Source organism: Leucopleurus acutus (genome assembly GCF_964270905.1).
Source record: "Leucopleurus acutus genome assembly, chromosome: 18".
Classification (NCBI taxonomy): Eukaryota; Metazoa; Chordata; class Mammalia; order Artiodactyla; family Delphinidae; genus Leucopleurus; species Leucopleurus acutus.
Window position 1 is genome coordinate 77,722,851 of NC_139160.1, and position 17,435 is coordinate 77,740,285.

Consider the following 17,435-nt stretch of genomic DNA (forward strand, 5'->3'; position numbering starts at 1 on the left):
GACAACCGCAACAAAAATAGCGCTTCCTGGGACCGCAAAATACAGAAACGAGGATCTCAGTGGCACTACTGCTTCCAAGTGGTGAGCTCTGGTTTTAACTGGTCGAGTAAGAGAGGACAGAAAAACCTGAAATGGCCCTGACTTTTCCCTATTTTTGACGGGGGGAAAAAGTCATCAACAACACTAAATTAAAACTATGTTTTTGAACAGTCCTAAATTTAAGAAAAAATTCTAAAAGACCACTTCAGTTCAAAGTTGTCTATACAGCTTTTTCTATATCATGACACTAATTATTTCAAATACTTATTTTAAAGGTGAAAATATGAACATCTGTTTATTCTTTTAGCCAGAATATGAGTTTAAGATGAAATTTTGGGATGTATTGTGCTGTCTGTCTAAAATACTAGACTCCATTTATTCCACACGTGTGGTACACACATTCTATCTTCTGATAACTTTAACAAAATCTGATTAAGTCGCACAGTGACTTATAACTGTATTGCGCTCATGTGGAAAACGTCATTTGATGGTAAATCCTTGGTCACTGTTCTCCTGGAAAAATACCCACTTTTTGACATTTTAGAGCACAGTCTGCGTTAATGGGATTTCTAGGAACGTGCGTGGAAAAACACGCAGGAGAGCAACGTTCCAAGTCCATTCCGGCACTGGCACTCGCTCTATTCTCAGCCATGGGCTCTGCGTGTAACCGGACGTGACAGCACGTTGATATAAAAGCACCGTAAGGTGCCACACTCCTCAGTCTGAAGATCTCAGCACTTGAGGATGAGACAGCTTTATCTTATGTTCCTGACATTTTAAATAACTGAGGAAGAGAACAGCACACCTATGAAGGGGACAACGTGCACTGAGAGAAGTACGAGAGCCCAGCAAGAGCCTGTCGCTCAGTTACGGCCAGAGAAGGCTCTGCACGCCGTCGCGTGAGCGGGCCCCCTGCTATAACGGGCCTGTGCCTTAACAGGCGGGAGTCGGCCCAAACCCTTCACAGTCAGCTAGGACTAAACGCGGGAAGAGCTCCCGTCTGAAACGGAGGGAGTGCTTGGAAGGGAACATCCTAGATAAAGCACCTCAGACCCGGCGCCTAGAACATCCCTGGCACATACGAGGCTCTGGAGGTCGTTTCGGTGAAGACGAAATGCCTGATTAAAGGCCGAGCACGCCCCACTCCTACTGTGTGAGGACTCCCGCGCGCGAGCTGGGTTACCCCGGGAGGAGAGGCTGAGGCGTCGGGGTCGGGCCGCTGAGGGCGCACACGCCGATGCTGCTGACGCCGCTGCTGCCCAGGCTGCCAGAGCTCTGGGCCGGCGGGACGCTGCGGTCCTGGTAGTTCAGGGGCAGGGTCTGAGGCCTGGCGTAGTAGTAGGGCGTGGAGTGAGCGTCTCGGGGTAGCGCTTGAGCAAACAACGTGGCATAGCTAGAAACCTGAAAATAAAAGGCGTCACGAATATGGGTACGAAATTACAGAACGCTTTCCCACACCCGCAAAGATAATTTACATTCAGACTTTGGTTCTATTCTTGTAACTGGATTTTGTGCAGGCAGACCTCAGAAATATTGTGGGCTCAGCTCCAGAGCACCGCAATAAAGTGAGTAGTGAGACAAAGCAAGTCACACGACTCTTCTGGCTTCCCAGCGCGTGTAAAAGTTATGCGCACACTATACTGTAGTCTACTGAGTGCAACAGCGTTTTGTCTAAAAGCAATACACACACCTTAATTTAAAAATACCTCATTGCTTAAAAATGCTCACCATCGTCTGACAATGTAAAGTTGCCTTCAACTTTACACACCTTCAACTTGTAAAAAATGCAGTATCTGAGAAGCACAATAAAACGAGATGTGCCTGTATTTATTAAACGATAAATCAGTTATTATAGTTTTGAAATATGCCTGAACTGATAAAGTTCTGGAAAGTTTCCTGAATCTCAAAACTCCCACATGGTCTGATAACTAAACACTTTACTCAGAAACCAAGCAAACTGAAACTCAAATAATTACTCAAATATTTTTAGAAGTCTGGCATTATTATGTAATGAAAGAATGCTCATTACTCAGACTAAGGCTTTAAAGGTCAATATGACTCTTTCACCCACATTCTTCAACTCTCTAAACACTCAAATTTCTGTGGTCGAGCATCTTATTACACCAGACTCTCTGGGACTCCGGGCGGCAGCCCAATAGCTCTTTCAAACACCACACAGGTCAAAAACTGAACCCACTGACAACAAACTTTTCATGGTATAAGAGTAATTAATGTTCATCATGATATCTGAAAGCCCAAGAAAACCCTAAAAGGTCTTCTAACCCAAAGAATAATGAAGCTGTGCTAATATTAATAACTTCACAGAATAAAAATCTGAAAACTGATAGTTTATACTCTATTTAACCAGACATTGTTATATTTGAAGTAATAACACGATTCTCAAGAAACATCTTGAGGAAACACAGCATACTGACTAAAAATGCCCTTAAAAACAAAACAAAAAGAAAGAAAGAAAAAGAAATCTCTTGACCCTCGTGACTGCCCAGAAAACTATACAGAATTTTTTTGCTTTTCTCCTACTATTTTCTTAAGTATGGAAGCCAATTCCTATCAAAATTTGGTATAACTGTCCCAGCAAAAGACACTGTGCTTTAAACAGGCATCGAGGTGTGAAAACAGAGCCTCTCACCTTGTTAGGCTGCTTGCGCGGATCTTCACTAAGGCTTAGCAAGAGGTAGAGAATTGACCATTTATTTTTCAAAACTCCCTGTTTAGAAAGAAAACATTAAAAGAACAACTTTGTACTAGTTCCCAATTTTATCTTCCTCTCTCCTAAATTACCCTTATTTCCAAAATAGAAAAGCATTTTAAAATTCACCTGGTAACATCAAACCTAAATTTGTTGATTTTTCAGGCACTACCATAGTGCTATCCATGAGAAGGCAAGAGAACGTTCTCAAGAGGTCAAGACCCTTGGAACATTTAACCCCCTGAAATCTAACTCCGAAGTCCCAATGCGAACATTTTTTCAATTACCCTATTCCTGTCTAACGGTATTTCCTCCCTGAAATAATTCTTGTAATAACCAACTTCCCAAACACAGTGATTATAAGAATAATACCATCACAAAATGTGTGAATGCTTTCCCCGCCGTAAGTCCAATTTAAGCCATAAAAAAAGAGTATTAGGAAAAAAGAAAATAATTCCGAAGTATAAGACGTAGGTCTCGGCATCATGCACTCTTGGGAAATTCAAGGTTCTGAAGCACTTAGGTGTCAGGATAACTACGCCTAGGTTTCTATGTAGGGTAATTATAATGATTTCATTAATTTCCAAACATGTATCACTCCCCCCGATTCACAACCGTTAACAGCAAGCAGCCCGCCCTCGATACATTTTACCCCAAATTTACAGTGCATTCCACTCTATTCCTGGATTCCTACCTTTCCTATGCATAGGCTAGAAACTATAAATACTTTATTTACAAAACAAATTATGGGGCGGTTACTCACGTTGCACAAGTTCTTCATTATATGTATAAAATATTCCTAGAAAGTTTCTTTAAAGAATAAGCTCATTCCAGGTATTTAATTGATTCACACAGAATTTTTCAGAAACAGCCAACTCCCCAGCTGGGACAACAGCAAGGAAGAAAGAGGCCAGCCCTGACCGAGGCCTCAGCCCAGTGGTAAGCAGACGTTCGGGCAAATACACTTTGGTATCATGAACTACCCTTCCAGACACAGGAGGATCGCTCAGTGGTCCAGGCTCACAAAAGGACCCCCCGAGGAGACGTGCATCTCTCAGAAACAGAGACGTGTGTCCCTGCAGCGCGGCAGGAGGGGCTCACTCTTCCCTACCCTGCCTGTTCCAGGGGAAGCCAACCAGAAGCAAGGGAGCCTAGGGGCTGCGATCCACACCCGTCAGCACCCCGGAGCCCGAAGCAGCAGAAAGGGGGAGAGAACAGAGCTGGTGGGACCACCAGAATCAACAACTCCAGCAGCACACACGTTTCAGATGATTCTAAACCACTTCAGACCCTGTTGCCTTAGACTTTGAAACTGAAAGGACCTCAATTCACACATAAAACGTTAAACGCTGCGCACACACCGAATTCTAAATGTGGAAGCGCGTATCAGGTCCCCGTAAGCCCTAGAGGAGCATGGGAACAAGCGTTGCGCGCGCAGTTACTTCGAGCGGCGCGCACCCCGGCCCACCCCTCCCGAGGCCCCGGCTCCTCTCGCACAGCCCCGCCTTCCTCCCCCCCCCCCCCCCGCAGCCCCTCCTCGTCTTCAGCTCTGCCCCGCCCGCCATGGTCCAGCTTCTACCCCAGGACACCCTGCCCACACCTCTGCTCCCTGGCTCCCGCCTGGGGTCTAAGGACACAATGGCAAACGGCAAAGGGCCCCTCGGACCTGCCCTGGTGCCCACGGGCACACTGCTGGAAGGCCCTGACGGGTGGGAGGGAGGACCAAACACCGACCACGGCTGTGGTTCCAAAGAAGCAGACGTTTCAGCAACAAGAAGGGACGGCTCCCGCCGCTCGCTAACGTCTTCCACCACGCTTCAGCCTCCAGCCCTAGGAAGCCGGCTACTATGTAAAACATCGCCGCTTTAGGAATAAGCATTTGGTGTTCCAAACTGAACTGTGGGAAACAGCCATTTAAATTAGAAACGCCTTAAATATGTTTTCGCCTAATGGCCGGTGTTAACAGACATAACAGCTCTTACTGATGAAATCTCCCTTTGGGGATCTCAGGAAGGCTAATCAGCATTTTGGGAATGTGACATCTGATAAGCAGATCTTGGTAATATTCAATGCACAAGTGAAATTGTTTTTAAAAATAGAGAAAGATTAAGAAAACCAAATAATACAGCAGTTTGAAACTACCTGCCTGGAAACGACTGTACAAAAAAAGGTTCCTCTTTTTCTTTGGATTTTATAATTTAATGTTAGATTATATTCATATTGAAAGGTTTTTTTTTAATCATATCTCTTGCAAGGTCATTTCTTAACTTCATAAATATCATCAAAGATGGAAAAACGTACTTAAAGCAGTGAATCCAAGTAAATCCAATTGAATTAAGGAATCAAAATGGTCAGCAAGTAAGGTTAGGCTTCTTTTTAGGGGCACAACAGACGAGCAAAGAGGAAGACTTGAAAGAACCACGAGTGCTACCACTGGCAGCATCAGGCACTGCTCCGTGATGTCACCATCGCGAGACTAACCCGGGATTTTTGAGCAAAGCAGTAAACTTCTCAGGATTTCACTCTCTTCTCTGTAAGAGAAGGGAGACGGCTACCTAGCTGTCCAGCTTCCTTTATAGTCTGAACCACAAAAATCTCCCCCTAGGATTCAGTTAGTTTACTGGAGTAAAGGCCAGCAGAGTCTTTTATAAAAATAACAGGTTAGACAAACCACTCACGTGCAAGGATCAACATCCAAGCACAAAATGTTCAAATCAATTTTTTATTTATTTACTGTGACAGTAATTTACTGTCACTTATTCACAGTAACAGCAGGAATTGCACGTGATGAACAATGAGATGCACCAACAAGCTAAGCCTCTGCTGTCGTGTGTAGACAAGTCAAAGCTTCTGCTGACGTGCTTCCTCCCAGGGACGTAACTAAGGCTTCGGTGACAGCTCACTGCCCAGGAAGTCTGATCGCTTTCTCACTGCAGCTTCATTCATCTTTAGAAGCAATTTCACATTCAACCCAGCTAGAAGCTACTTCTAACACCGAACGTCTTTGAAAAGCAAACACTATCTAGAGTTGAAAGCCACTACCCAACACACGTGACCACGTGCTCCCAGCCACACTGACTGCCTCGCCAACGGCAGAGCAGCTTTCAGACACGTGCGTGATACCTGTGAGTGAAGCTTCCTGTGGAGTTCTGAAAATAATGCAGCATCTGCTTCTCTTCTCTGTCGGGTAACTGGAAAGTCAGAAAATGAGCATGTTAATGACACACACCAAAGTTTATTCTTATGATACTATTTCACCATTCACAGTAATGGATAACTCTGACGTCTGCAACGAATCTTGAGCTTAAGAATCAAAATAACCAGGCAACGTCACTTCAGCTCCATAAATTTCGTCAGGTCACTGGATCTGAGATTTGTAAAATATGGACAAAATTAGGCTGGAATCAAAGAGTTTATGTGAAAATTAGCTAAAGTAACAGAAATGATGGGATTTTTTTAGATCCTATCTATAAATAGTAACAAACCGCCCAGTGAGGCAAAGTACCATGAGTTCAGCTAGTTAATAAAGGCCACCTGGAGGGAGGGATGGGAAGTGAAAACATCTCTGGGATCCTAACTGCAAAAGGCAATAACAGAGAAGTACCCCATTCATGACAGTGTGACTTAAAACCACACCTTCTAAGCATTTTCGTTAATATATACGCAATGCTTCATCTTGCTTTGGTGTAAGATATAATAGTCAGTTACTGTTTCAAAATTGAAATCGAAACACCTAAGGGGCTAATCTTCACCCAGGAATTCGTTCCATGCCTGCGTGTCCCCAGGGCTCACGGCCACAGCACACTCTCTAGAAGCCAAGGGAACCAACGAGAAGCTCACTCGCCGCTCGGCTCCGTGAAGGAGGACGTGGGCCTGGGAAGAGACGCTCACCCACATCCACCACGCTGCGCGCACCGCCTGTGCACAGATGCCTCTCCGAGGCATCCCGTTGCAGCCGAGAGCGAAGCGCCGCCCTCAGAAGCTGGCTCAGGGGATCCGTGTCTACCCACCCCAGCGTGGCAGGACTGCCTTCTTACAATCTCATCAGCCAAGCTCACTTAGTTTAAATGCTCGAATTCTCCTCTAGAAAGACAGTGACTGACTTGACAGCCAGTACCTTTTCACACTCATCACCTAGGAAAGGGTCCCCGCATCATGTACTGACCATGTGGCCCAGCATGTCTCTATGGACATGCCAGAGGCCGCTCCATCCTGATCAAGCGGCACCTCCAAGTCTCCCTGTGCAGAACGGTAACTCTCTCTTTAAAATGCACTATTACAAAACGCATTCAACAGAATGAATGCAGCTAAAAATTCAATATAATTTACTTTTACATGTTATTTCTACAGAATGGGACTAATGCTAACTCAGATATAAAAGTCACAGGACAATAAAATATAGTAAATGATATTAATAAAAATGAACACAGAATATTCACCCCAAAAATGATGTTTTATCTAATGGACTGCTAAATAAAGCAAAACAAGCCTTGAGTTACAATGTACCTCACTTACCAATGTGAAAAATGAAGACACCGATAGGTGTGAAATTTTGTCACACACGAGCTTTGCAATTTGTGCCAATATAAAACATACTAGCATTTTATATAAAATGGCAAGTTAACATTTTTGTGCTATTCTAGACAGCAGAACTACCATAACTCAGCTAATCTAATTCACCAAAAACAATCACCGAATTTCAAAAATATTAAAATGTAAAAACTAAGTCTAAGAATGAATGAAAGATGATAGACCACTGGTGACCACTCCATGCACCACCACTGACACCTCAACCACAGCTGGGCCACGTCAGGGATGGGGACTCGGGCTGGAGGCCCAGGAGCAGCTGCGGACACCAGGTGATAATGGGCAGAAGAGACGCACCGCGTCTACACAGCAAGCCTCATTTCAAGGGTACAGAGACTACGCAGAACAACAAACTGCACACGGTTACAGCTTTCTTCTTAAAAAAGGACCCTTCAGGACCCACCCAACAACGTGGCTGCCAGTCCTGTAACTCTGAGGACAAACTATCTTCAGCTACTCCAAGGATGTGCAGTGCTCTCACCAGCGGGCCTGGATCTGGACATCCATAAAGGGCGTGGTCTGTTAAATGCAGTACCCAATGGTTGGGGTTCCCACTAATGATCTAAAATGTAACAACCATCAGGGATCAAGAAGCGAGTACAATGTTCTCAGGCTCAGTTTTACAGACAAGAAAGGAAAATAGTCTCTACAGTAGGCTAAACAGTCCGTCCCCCCACCTTACACAGTACCTACATGCCAGGTAACCCCAAGATCTGAATCATCCCAGTCCTGCGCTGCTCACCAAGCCTCCCCCAGACCAAGCCGCTCACACGCCAGGGCCTCAACCCTACCCCCGGCTGCCACACCACCCAGCTCTGAAACAGGACATCCACCCAGAGCCCTGGCCAAACAGTTAATAATGCAACAGCTGAGGCAGGAAACGGTGCCGTGAGGAGCTACCTCCGAGAAGGTGGCATTAACACTTGCGACAGCCCGTTTCACCTGGGCGGCTTGAGAGCCGGGCCTGCAGGGAGAACGCACCTGCTTTCTTAGGTGCCAGGCTGCTGCTTAGGTGGCTGGGGCCAGGCTCTTTAGTCTGGAGAACTGTGAGGAAAGGGACCCAGCCCCTGGGGAAGAACCACCCTCCAACCAGGACAGGGGCGGCTCTCACATGTGGGCCCTGGTGCTCAGAGCCCCTCCCTCAGATGCTGCTGGGACGCACAGTCGGGGGCTAATACTTGGAAAGCTTCCTTCTCTAAGGTAACAAACACTGTGTATGAAATCTTTCAGGACCATCTCAGAATTAAAACATTCAACAGTAAGCTCTAAAGTACTGCGAGTTAACTCACTGAGTTGTTTTAACTGCCAAGATAATACCCTCTGTCAAAGGGTGCATAAGATTAAATACTTATCTTATCACAAGATAAGCAGCAAGTTATATGAAGTCCTTTTATCTTTCTCACATTCTTAACCCAGATTATGTTGTTATAATAGTATTTAAAACAACCCCCTTCCACTATGTTCTTGTCCTTATTTTTAATATATATTTTTATATATTTGTAATAGTACCTATAATTAAAATGTGCTTGGGAACTACATATATACATACAAAGAAATACATACATATATAAAGAGATACACAAGTATACATCTCTGTGTGTGAGTGTGTGTGTGTATAAACTTAAGCTTTGACAAGTTTAAGAATGCAACACATGATAAGAAGAATACGTACGTTCTTTCTTGATTTTTTCAGCTACTAGAAATTCATCTCTTTCAACAGTTGGGGCAAAGTTGCTGCCAATAACTCGCACGGCATACTGGAACTGCTGGGCCACATCGGCTGAAAGGCAAATAAAAGGAGGCAAGTTATCACCATCACATTACGTTGTGATCCCCTGAAGCTCCAGTTCAACACAGCGCACTGGGCATGTGCATCTACCGTCCACCTTCCCCAGGGCTTAACTGAGAGGACGGAAGAGCCATAAAGAGGCAGAATGAATGACTAAATGAGCAGAATGACAGTTTTACAGACAAAGTGAGGGAGACAGCAACACAAAGTCTGACAACTCCTAGGAGACAGAAAACAGACTGGACTGATAAACATAAAAAAAGGAGCAGGAAAAGCGCCAGCCCAAACCATGGCACCTGCTCAGCAGAGCCTACGAGGAGCCAGGGCTCACGTGCACACACACACCAGGACTGGCGGCGGGCAAGCAAAACGGGCAATAACGTATGAACCATGTGTGCACTTCCAGGTAAAGAGGGTGGCTTAAACACAGACACGTGCCTCCACGCCCTTCAAAAACCCCATGAAACTGAGAAAAGGGGATCTTGTTTTTTCTAAGGCATAAACCTACAAGAGCAAAGAAAACAAGGCAGATCAGTAAACCCTGTTGACTCGACTTCTAAAAGTGGATCCCACTATGATCACTCCATAGCCACTAGCCCATCTCAACAAGTCTCCTGAGTAGCTGGTGACCTACTCCTCCTTTTGCCCCTGGAGTGAATTACCCACACGCAGCCAGGCTGATCCTGAGGAAGGCCTACAACACTGGGCCCCTTGCCACCTGCCACCTCTCCTGGCCCAGCTCACGACACACCAGCCATGCTCTGCTGTCCTGCCCTTCCTTGAGGACGCCTCACTCACATCCAGCTGAGAACCCTGACACACCCTCCCCCACCTAGCTCCTCAGACCGCCTTCCCACCTCCAGCACACGTACACGCGCGCGCACACACACACACACACGTACACACACACGCACGCACACACACGTACACACACACACGTACACACACACACGCACGTGCGGAGTCTTCCTTAAACACCACTGCACCACAACACAGAAGGTGAGTGTATACACGGGGGAAAGGAGCAAACAGAAGTAACTCACACGGTTTCTGTGGAGTCACAGGATTAGAGGGGAGACCTTCTTCCTCATGTTTTCCCACTTTAAAAATTTTCTACACCAAGTATACATTAATTTTATAAATATTAAGTGTCACTGAACATCACTTATTTAAAAGGAGTGTTTGTATAACTATTTTAGTTAAAAGTTATTTTTGGATTACCATGATCCTGAGTTCTACAAACAACAGTTCATTAACAACACACCTGAGGGCATGACAGAAAAATCCCCACTCTGAAAGTTTCATAAACTTTTGAATTTTCTCCCACCCAAAATTCAAACCTCCTCAGTGCCAGACACCCTCCTCTTCCTTGTCTTCACATCTTCTCCACGCCTCTGTACGTCTGCCACATCCCTCCCGCCTCTGCAGCCACACTGCAGTTTCCCTATCTGCCTGCCAGCCAAGTTTCCAGTCTATCTTTCTTGTTGATGAGAGTATTTGAAAAACCCATCAGCTATTTCTTAAACCGAATCCACCTATCTTGTGCTTCAAAGGTGGACGCACAGAATCCAGACCGTGAAGGAAGTTAGCAGAGGCAGTCATTCTCTCTTTAATAGTGACTATCATCAAAGATTACAATGCAAAGTGTCAAACAACGCCAACCACAAATTTCTCCTTTAACACCCCCAAAACAGCATTCAATTTTTAAAGTATAAGTAAACTCAATCAGTAGTTCAATGAATAATTGCAAAGCACCTACTACGTGCCAAACAGTAGAGGCCCTAAGAATAGAATAGACAAGAAATAGTGGCTAACAAGGCAGCCTTTGTGAGAATACAAAAGAATGAGGCCAATACACAAGGTAATCAGACTGTGACAAGAGCCACTAAGAAATAGGACATTACGACGGCAAATAACAGGGAAGACTGCGTGACACAGGCTGGCTACGCAAGGCCCCTCCGAGGAAGCGACCTTTAAGACAGGCAGGAGCCTGCCAGGTGAAAAGCCAGAGACCCAGGTGGAAAGGACACAGTAGTGGGATTCAGGGCTACTCAGGACACTGTTCCTCAAGGAGGCCAATGACACTGGATTCTAAAATCCAAATCATCAAAGCCAAACGCACTCCATCAAGAGTCCCAGACAAGGAGGCCCACACGGCAGCTCTGTGATGATCTGGCTTAACCCAAGACTAAAAATAGGAGTATTCAAATTTTGGACCACAGAGTACCGGAGCACTCTCGCCTCCAATCTGCTCTGGGTATGTGCCAGGGGTGGGCGGTTTTCAGGAGCGGGGAAGGGGAGGTACACCCCCCGCCAAGCCTCCCACGGCATTTCTTTGAGAAGCAATGGCACCAGTGAATTCAAGGATATGCTGCCTGACGAGTGCCAGAGAGCCGCTGCAGTGCTGCTGACACACACACTTCCAGCCAAGCAGGTGAGAGGCCACCCCACAGCAGGGCCACGGCTTTCCCGCCTCTACTCAGCGGCAGGAGCAGGAATGAGTGAGTTCAAGACAAGACGCTCCAGGATCAGAGGCCTGGGCTCCCGGCGTGGCCCTGCCCGCCGCAGCCGGAGGGCAGCGGGCCGGTACTTCACCTCTCCAGGTCTCAGGGACCTCGGCTCTAAAACGAGGCCACTAGGAACCACTGCCACCTCCCAGAGGGCGCGCAGAGCGTCTGGCACACAGCAAGGACTCAACAAACGTTAGCTACCTTTCTTATTATTAACCTGAAAATATCATTTAAATGTACATTTTGTCTAGCACAGCCATCAAAACTACAACTCAACACAGCACCCCTAGTTTTTAACTTTAAGCAAGATAATGGGGTCTTCATCCTGTAGGTTACAGACAGGCAACAAAATCAGCCTTCAATAGAAATGACCCTCTGGCTGCAGGGTGGGAGAGAAACTGGGAGGAGGTGCAAAGCCAGGGCCGCGACACCGTGGGACCACAGGATCTCAATCCGACATGAGAAGGCCCAGAGAGCACGCAGGTGTGGGCCCAGGAGGTTTCAGATGGAAGACAGCTGCCTCTGCATCCTGAAAGGGTTATTATCCACACGTTCAGGTAAAAGACAACCACTGAACTTCAAGGTGCACAAAAATAAGCAAGTCCCCAGGAATGACAAAAACTCTACAGTCGTGTGCTTCCCAGAGATTCAGAAAGTGACGGAGGACAAACTGTCCAAGTCGTAAGTTCCTGCCTTCCTGCACCTCTTCTACCTGTGGGCTTGTGCGCACGTGACATTGCTTTCGTAAAGGACAGGCCAACAGGTCAGTAACCTGAACCAGCAATCCCCACCTCAGACACAGGTCGGAATGACTGTGTTCCAGACGCCAAGCTCCAACAGACACCGCCAGGACCAGTATCTCTGGAGATGGGTCCACAGTATTAGTTGTGAATAAGTGCCACATTTAGAGAATTCAAAGTGAAAAGACGTAACACTGCATACAGTAAAGTCCTCCCCCTCCACTACTGTCTGGCCACCAGCTCCTCTCCCCAAAGCAGCCAGTGTTACCAGGTTCCCGTGAGATCACATGCTGATCTGTGATCAGATGACTCTGATCACAGCGCTGGTTGAAAAGCAACGCTCTAAACGAAACCAAAATAAAACCATTGCTCTAGTTTGTGGTTCTCACACTTTCTGGTCTCAAGGCCCCTTTACACTTTTAAGATTGAGGACCCCTAAAAGTCTTTCATTTATGTGGGTTACATCAATCTATACTTACTGTATTAGAAACATAAACCATGATCATTTTTAAATACTAATTCATTTTAAAATAGCAATAATAAACCCATTAAGTACAATTTTCAAATGAAGCCTAAACCTTTAAAATTTCAATATACACATTAATAAACATTTAGAGTACATTTTAACATACACATAATAAGTTTTTTTTCCCACATAATATGTTTTGATGTATATTTAATACACACTGATTTTCCCCAAGGTAAAGACTACACTTTGTTTGGAACTTCATCAAGAACTCTTCACAATTTTCAAAAATCATAAACCCCACAGCAACACCACTTGTGGTCCACAAACCAAGACGGCATCCTTTCCCTGCCTGCACCATGGCTCACGCTGCCCTCACAAAGCCGTTCCCAGTCAGGGCCATCGTCTGACCTCAGTATGTGGGCTACTGTAGTCCTACCTAAGCGTTTGTGCTAAAACACTTACCTAACAAAAACTCCTGTATTTCTTCTTAATCTCTAGTGAGAAAGAGGATTACAAAGTATGAAAAGGAATGTGGCCTCTGGCAGAGCTGAAACACTATAACATCAAGTACATTGTTTCCAAAGACAGAAATAATGACTATCCAAAGATATAATAATGAGTAAAATGTTCTCCAGGAGAGGCTCAAGGATGTGGAGAGAATTCTGCTCTCACTGACTGGCACTGTGTGTTTCAAACAAATGCACAAGTGTTATAAGCTGGGAAAGGTGGGAAATAATGGTTCTACTAACTTTATAAGTGTCAAGCATCATTATAGCTAGGTGCTTTGCTTCTCAAGGTCCCTTGAAGCTAACTACAAATTAAAAAAAAAACTTTATGAAAAACTGATTCATATGAAATTCACATTAAAGGTAACAAGTGTCTATTATGCCTCAATTTCACAGTATTAAAAAAGCAATATTATAAAAGCATAAGGCCAATTGTTTGTAAGCTCACTAGAAAATGTAGTTAATCAAATGTTCTACTAAGTTAACAGATAAAATACCCACCAATGAGAAGAAAATTTTTTTAAATCTCAAACACTGTAAAGGCAGCAATAACATTGCTCCTTTGTTCACTAAGGAAGAATAAATTAAAACAGACCAAGGCAAGCTATTAAAGACATATATTCTTCAGTAAGTAGTAGCATAATTTGGAATTACGAAAACAACTGTTTGGCAATCCTAGCTGTCCAGAACAGAATAAAGAGAGCATTGTTTTAGTGGACTTTGTGATATATTTTACTCTGAGAGGACCCCTCAGGATCTCACAGACAGCTTATTTACTTTTTTTTTCCTTCCAGTTTTATTGAGATATGACTGACATGCATCACCGTATAAGTTTAAGGTGTGCGGAAGCCAATTTACTCTTAATTTAGACACAACTCTACACGGTGCAGAACTTTCTGGAAGTTTTTCAACCTCCTGGAATGGGTGAAACTAAGTCAATCAAAAGGAGCCTCAAATGTTAAAAAAAATTTGAGAAACATGATGACACCTAGCAATGAATGAGTGGTCTTCAAAGTCTAGTTGTGACAATGGAAACGGATGAATGTGTGGTTTATCCCCGGAGGAAAACTGAGGGCCCACGGGTGTAACGCAAACCCTGACTTTAACATGAGTGAATCATGACCAACATCAGTTCCCTGGTGTCTCCTATGATCAGAAACATCAAATCAGAAAGGCAACTCAGACACACACAGAAGAGCTGGAGATAAAAACAGAAAACAGCCAGGCCCCGCCCTCCTCAAGACCTTGGCACAGGTGTTCCAGGGCCCCTCCCTCTCTCCACCCAGGTCTCTGTTTAGGTATCCTCAGCTTTCCCTCAATATACCTTTACCCTGGGCTTCCCTGGTGGCACAGTGGTTAAGAATCCGCCTGCCAATGCAGGGGACACGGGTTTGATCCCTGGTCCGGGAAGATCCCACATGCCATGGATCAACTAAGCCCATGCGCCACAACTACTAAGCCTGTGTTCTAGAGCCCGTGAGCCACAACTACTGAGCTTGCACTCTAGAGCCTGTGAGCCACAACTACTGAGCCTGCGTGCTGCAACTACTGAAGCCCATGTGCCACAACTACTGAAGCCCGTGCTCTGCAACAAGAGAAGCCACTGCAATGAGAAGCACGTGCACCGTAACAAAGAGTAGCCCCGCTTGCAGGAATGAAGACCCAACGCAGCCAAAAGTAAATTAATTTTTAAAAAAAGATTAAATCTAGTCTAATAACTTGTAAATTAAAAAAAAAATCCCTTTACCCTACTTTATTTTTCATCACAGCACCACTAAACAACATTATAAGTTTACTGATTTTTTTTTAATAAGGAACGTTTCTTCCACTCTAACGATGAGAGAAAACCTTCTTGTTTTTCATTTTTATTTATTTAACTTTTTGGCTGCGCCACATGGTATGTGGGATCTTAGTTTCCCCGACCAGGGATCAAACCTGCGCCCCTGCATTGGAAGCATGAGTTTTAACCACTGGACTGCCAGAGAAGCCCCTAAGTTTACTGATTTTATCACATATCCTCCACTAGAATGTAGGATCTATGAGAGGAATTACCTGTCTCTCTACCTCTGCATCACCAGCGCCTAGCACAGTGCCTGGAGGTGGGGGGAGCCCAAAGATTTCTTAGATGAACAAAGAGAAAGAGTGAAACTTCAAAAACTGGAGCAAGAACCGTGTGAAGTCAGTGTCATTTAGCAGACTGACCAAATAAAATTCATCTTTTTGCTCCTAAGACCATCAAATAAATTATGTACGCTAATCATGAAAAGTCAAAATGCAGTCTCAATTCTTTAATTTTAAGTCTCCCTGCAAAAACTGCACACTTTCTTTCCCACATTATGGTGCTCAAGGAGTAAGTAACCCAGTTGCTTCAATTACCCAAAAGATCCCTTCGTAGTGCATCCCCTCTTCCCCCCTCCATCCCGCCAAAACAAACATCGAGAGACGACAAACTGTGCCGTGTTCTACGGTTCCAGAACTACACAATGGCTTGACCTACTGCACGGGACTGGTCTGGTAGCAGGACTCGCCATGTGAACCCTGCAGAAATGGTTTTACATCAAAAGCAACCAACCCTCAGCCCTTCGTCGAAGGAAAACGTGGCAGGTAACCGTCAGAGGCACCTTTGCATGATCCTCAAATCCGCTCCTTTGCTAACGTTAAGGGGAAACTGTGTGGCTCCACCACCCGGACCCCCTCCGCGGCGTCGCCCCCGCGCAGTCACGGGCGTGTGACCCGGGCCAGCCCGCCGCACTCTCCATCCGGATAAGCACGGGAGCGCCCGCCGGGCCCTGCGGCCGGAGGAGGCGGACGCGCGACGGCTGACCGTCCTCCGGGTTGCACCCCGGCACCGCGCCGGGCAGCGGTGACTCAGCCGCCCCGGGGACCGGCCTCCTTCCCCCGCCCAGGGGGCTGCAGCGCCCGCAGGCCCGCCAGCCCCGACCCCGCCAGCCCCGGGGACGCCTCCCAGCCGCCCGGCCAGCCCCGCTACCTTCACTCCTGCCCAGGATCCGGCAGCACAGGTTCTGCAGCAGGACGTTCGGCGACTTCTGGTCCGGGGTCGCCATCCTAGCCCGGGGCTGCCCGCGGGGGCCCCGCGAAGCCCCGGCGCTCGCCCGCCCCGCCCCGAGCCTGGCGTGCTCCGGAGGCCCGGCCGCCCGCGTCCGCCCCGCGTCCCGCGGGCTCCCGGGTCCCCCACAGGCTAAGGGCTCGCGGACAGCGCCGGCAAGAAAGGCGCCATTTTGACGGAACCCGCCGAAACGCGGGCCCCTCCCACAATGCCCCGCTTCTTCCGGGCGCTCGGGGCCGCAGGTGCGCCTGCCTAAGGGTTCCTCCCGATAACTGCGGCCCAGCCAGTAAAGTTCCGGAACCAGGCGCCCCAGCCGCTGGTGCTCGGGGTGCTCAGACCCACAAACGTCCCCAGGTGTCCTCGAGGGTCAGGACGGCACCGACCCCCAGACGTCCTCAGCAGAGAGTCAGGACGGCCCCTGACCTGCTGTAAGAGTGGAGGGTGCCCTGCAGCGCTTTCACAGTACATAATTTTTTTTAAAGGATCATTGGTTCTACTTACACTTTGGGTGGAGAAGTCTGTTTATAGAAGTACAAGGGTTTTATGATTTTCGACACGTGGCTGACCATCGACACTGGCCACATTGTCCAGCTTTTCATAAGAGTGCTGTTTGGCACCTCCCCACACCCAGCCCCAGGTAACTAGTCAGTCAGACAAGAGCGAGAGAAGGGGGCAGGCTCGACCACCAAAATGTGTTGCATGGTCACGTGTGGCTACCTGGGGAAAAGGGCTGGCTGATGGCAAGACTTGGGGAAATTAAGCAGCTGCTGCGGTTAGGGGTAATGATGGCTACAGAGAGTACAGGGTGGGGTGGACTGTGCTGGGGTACATGCGGAAACCTAGGGTCCTTGCATTTCTAGCTAGAGGCTCAGCCATAGGCAGAACCAGAGGGCGTCTATAACAGCCCTAAAAGAAATCTCTTATTCTTGTACCTGCTAAGTCATCAGAACTGAGGACCAGACTCCAGTTATGATGCAAGTTCAACACACAGTCCTTCCAAGTCTCTCCTGTTAAGGGT

At 46.6% G+C, this 17,435-nt stretch overlaps 1 protein-coding gene across 2 annotated transcripts in view; it reads right to left on the minus strand.

Moving 5' to 3' along the window:
- Nucleotides 1-16,469, minus strand: part of TUBGCP3 (tubulin gamma complex component 3) — a 60,561-nt gene extending 44,092 nt beyond the window's left edge. For both annotated transcript variants that reach the window (XM_082859331.1, XM_082859330.1), the window contains exons 1-5: nucleotides 16,340-16,469; nucleotides 9,009-9,116; nucleotides 5,873-5,940; nucleotides 2,690-2,767; nucleotides 1,223-1,440 (exon numbers count right to left, since the gene is read on the minus strand). In XM_082859331.1, coding sequence (XP_082715457.1) covers nucleotides 1,223-1,440; nucleotides 2,690-2,767; nucleotides 5,873-5,940; nucleotides 9,009-9,116; nucleotides 16,340-16,415 — 548 coding nt within the window. In that variant the 5' untranslated portion in view covers nucleotides 16,416-16,469. The remainder of the gene's footprint in view (nucleotides 1-1,222; nucleotides 1,441-2,689; nucleotides 2,768-5,872; nucleotides 5,941-9,008; nucleotides 9,117-16,339) is intronic.
- Between the last annotated feature and the right edge of the window lie 966 nt (nucleotides 16,470-17,435).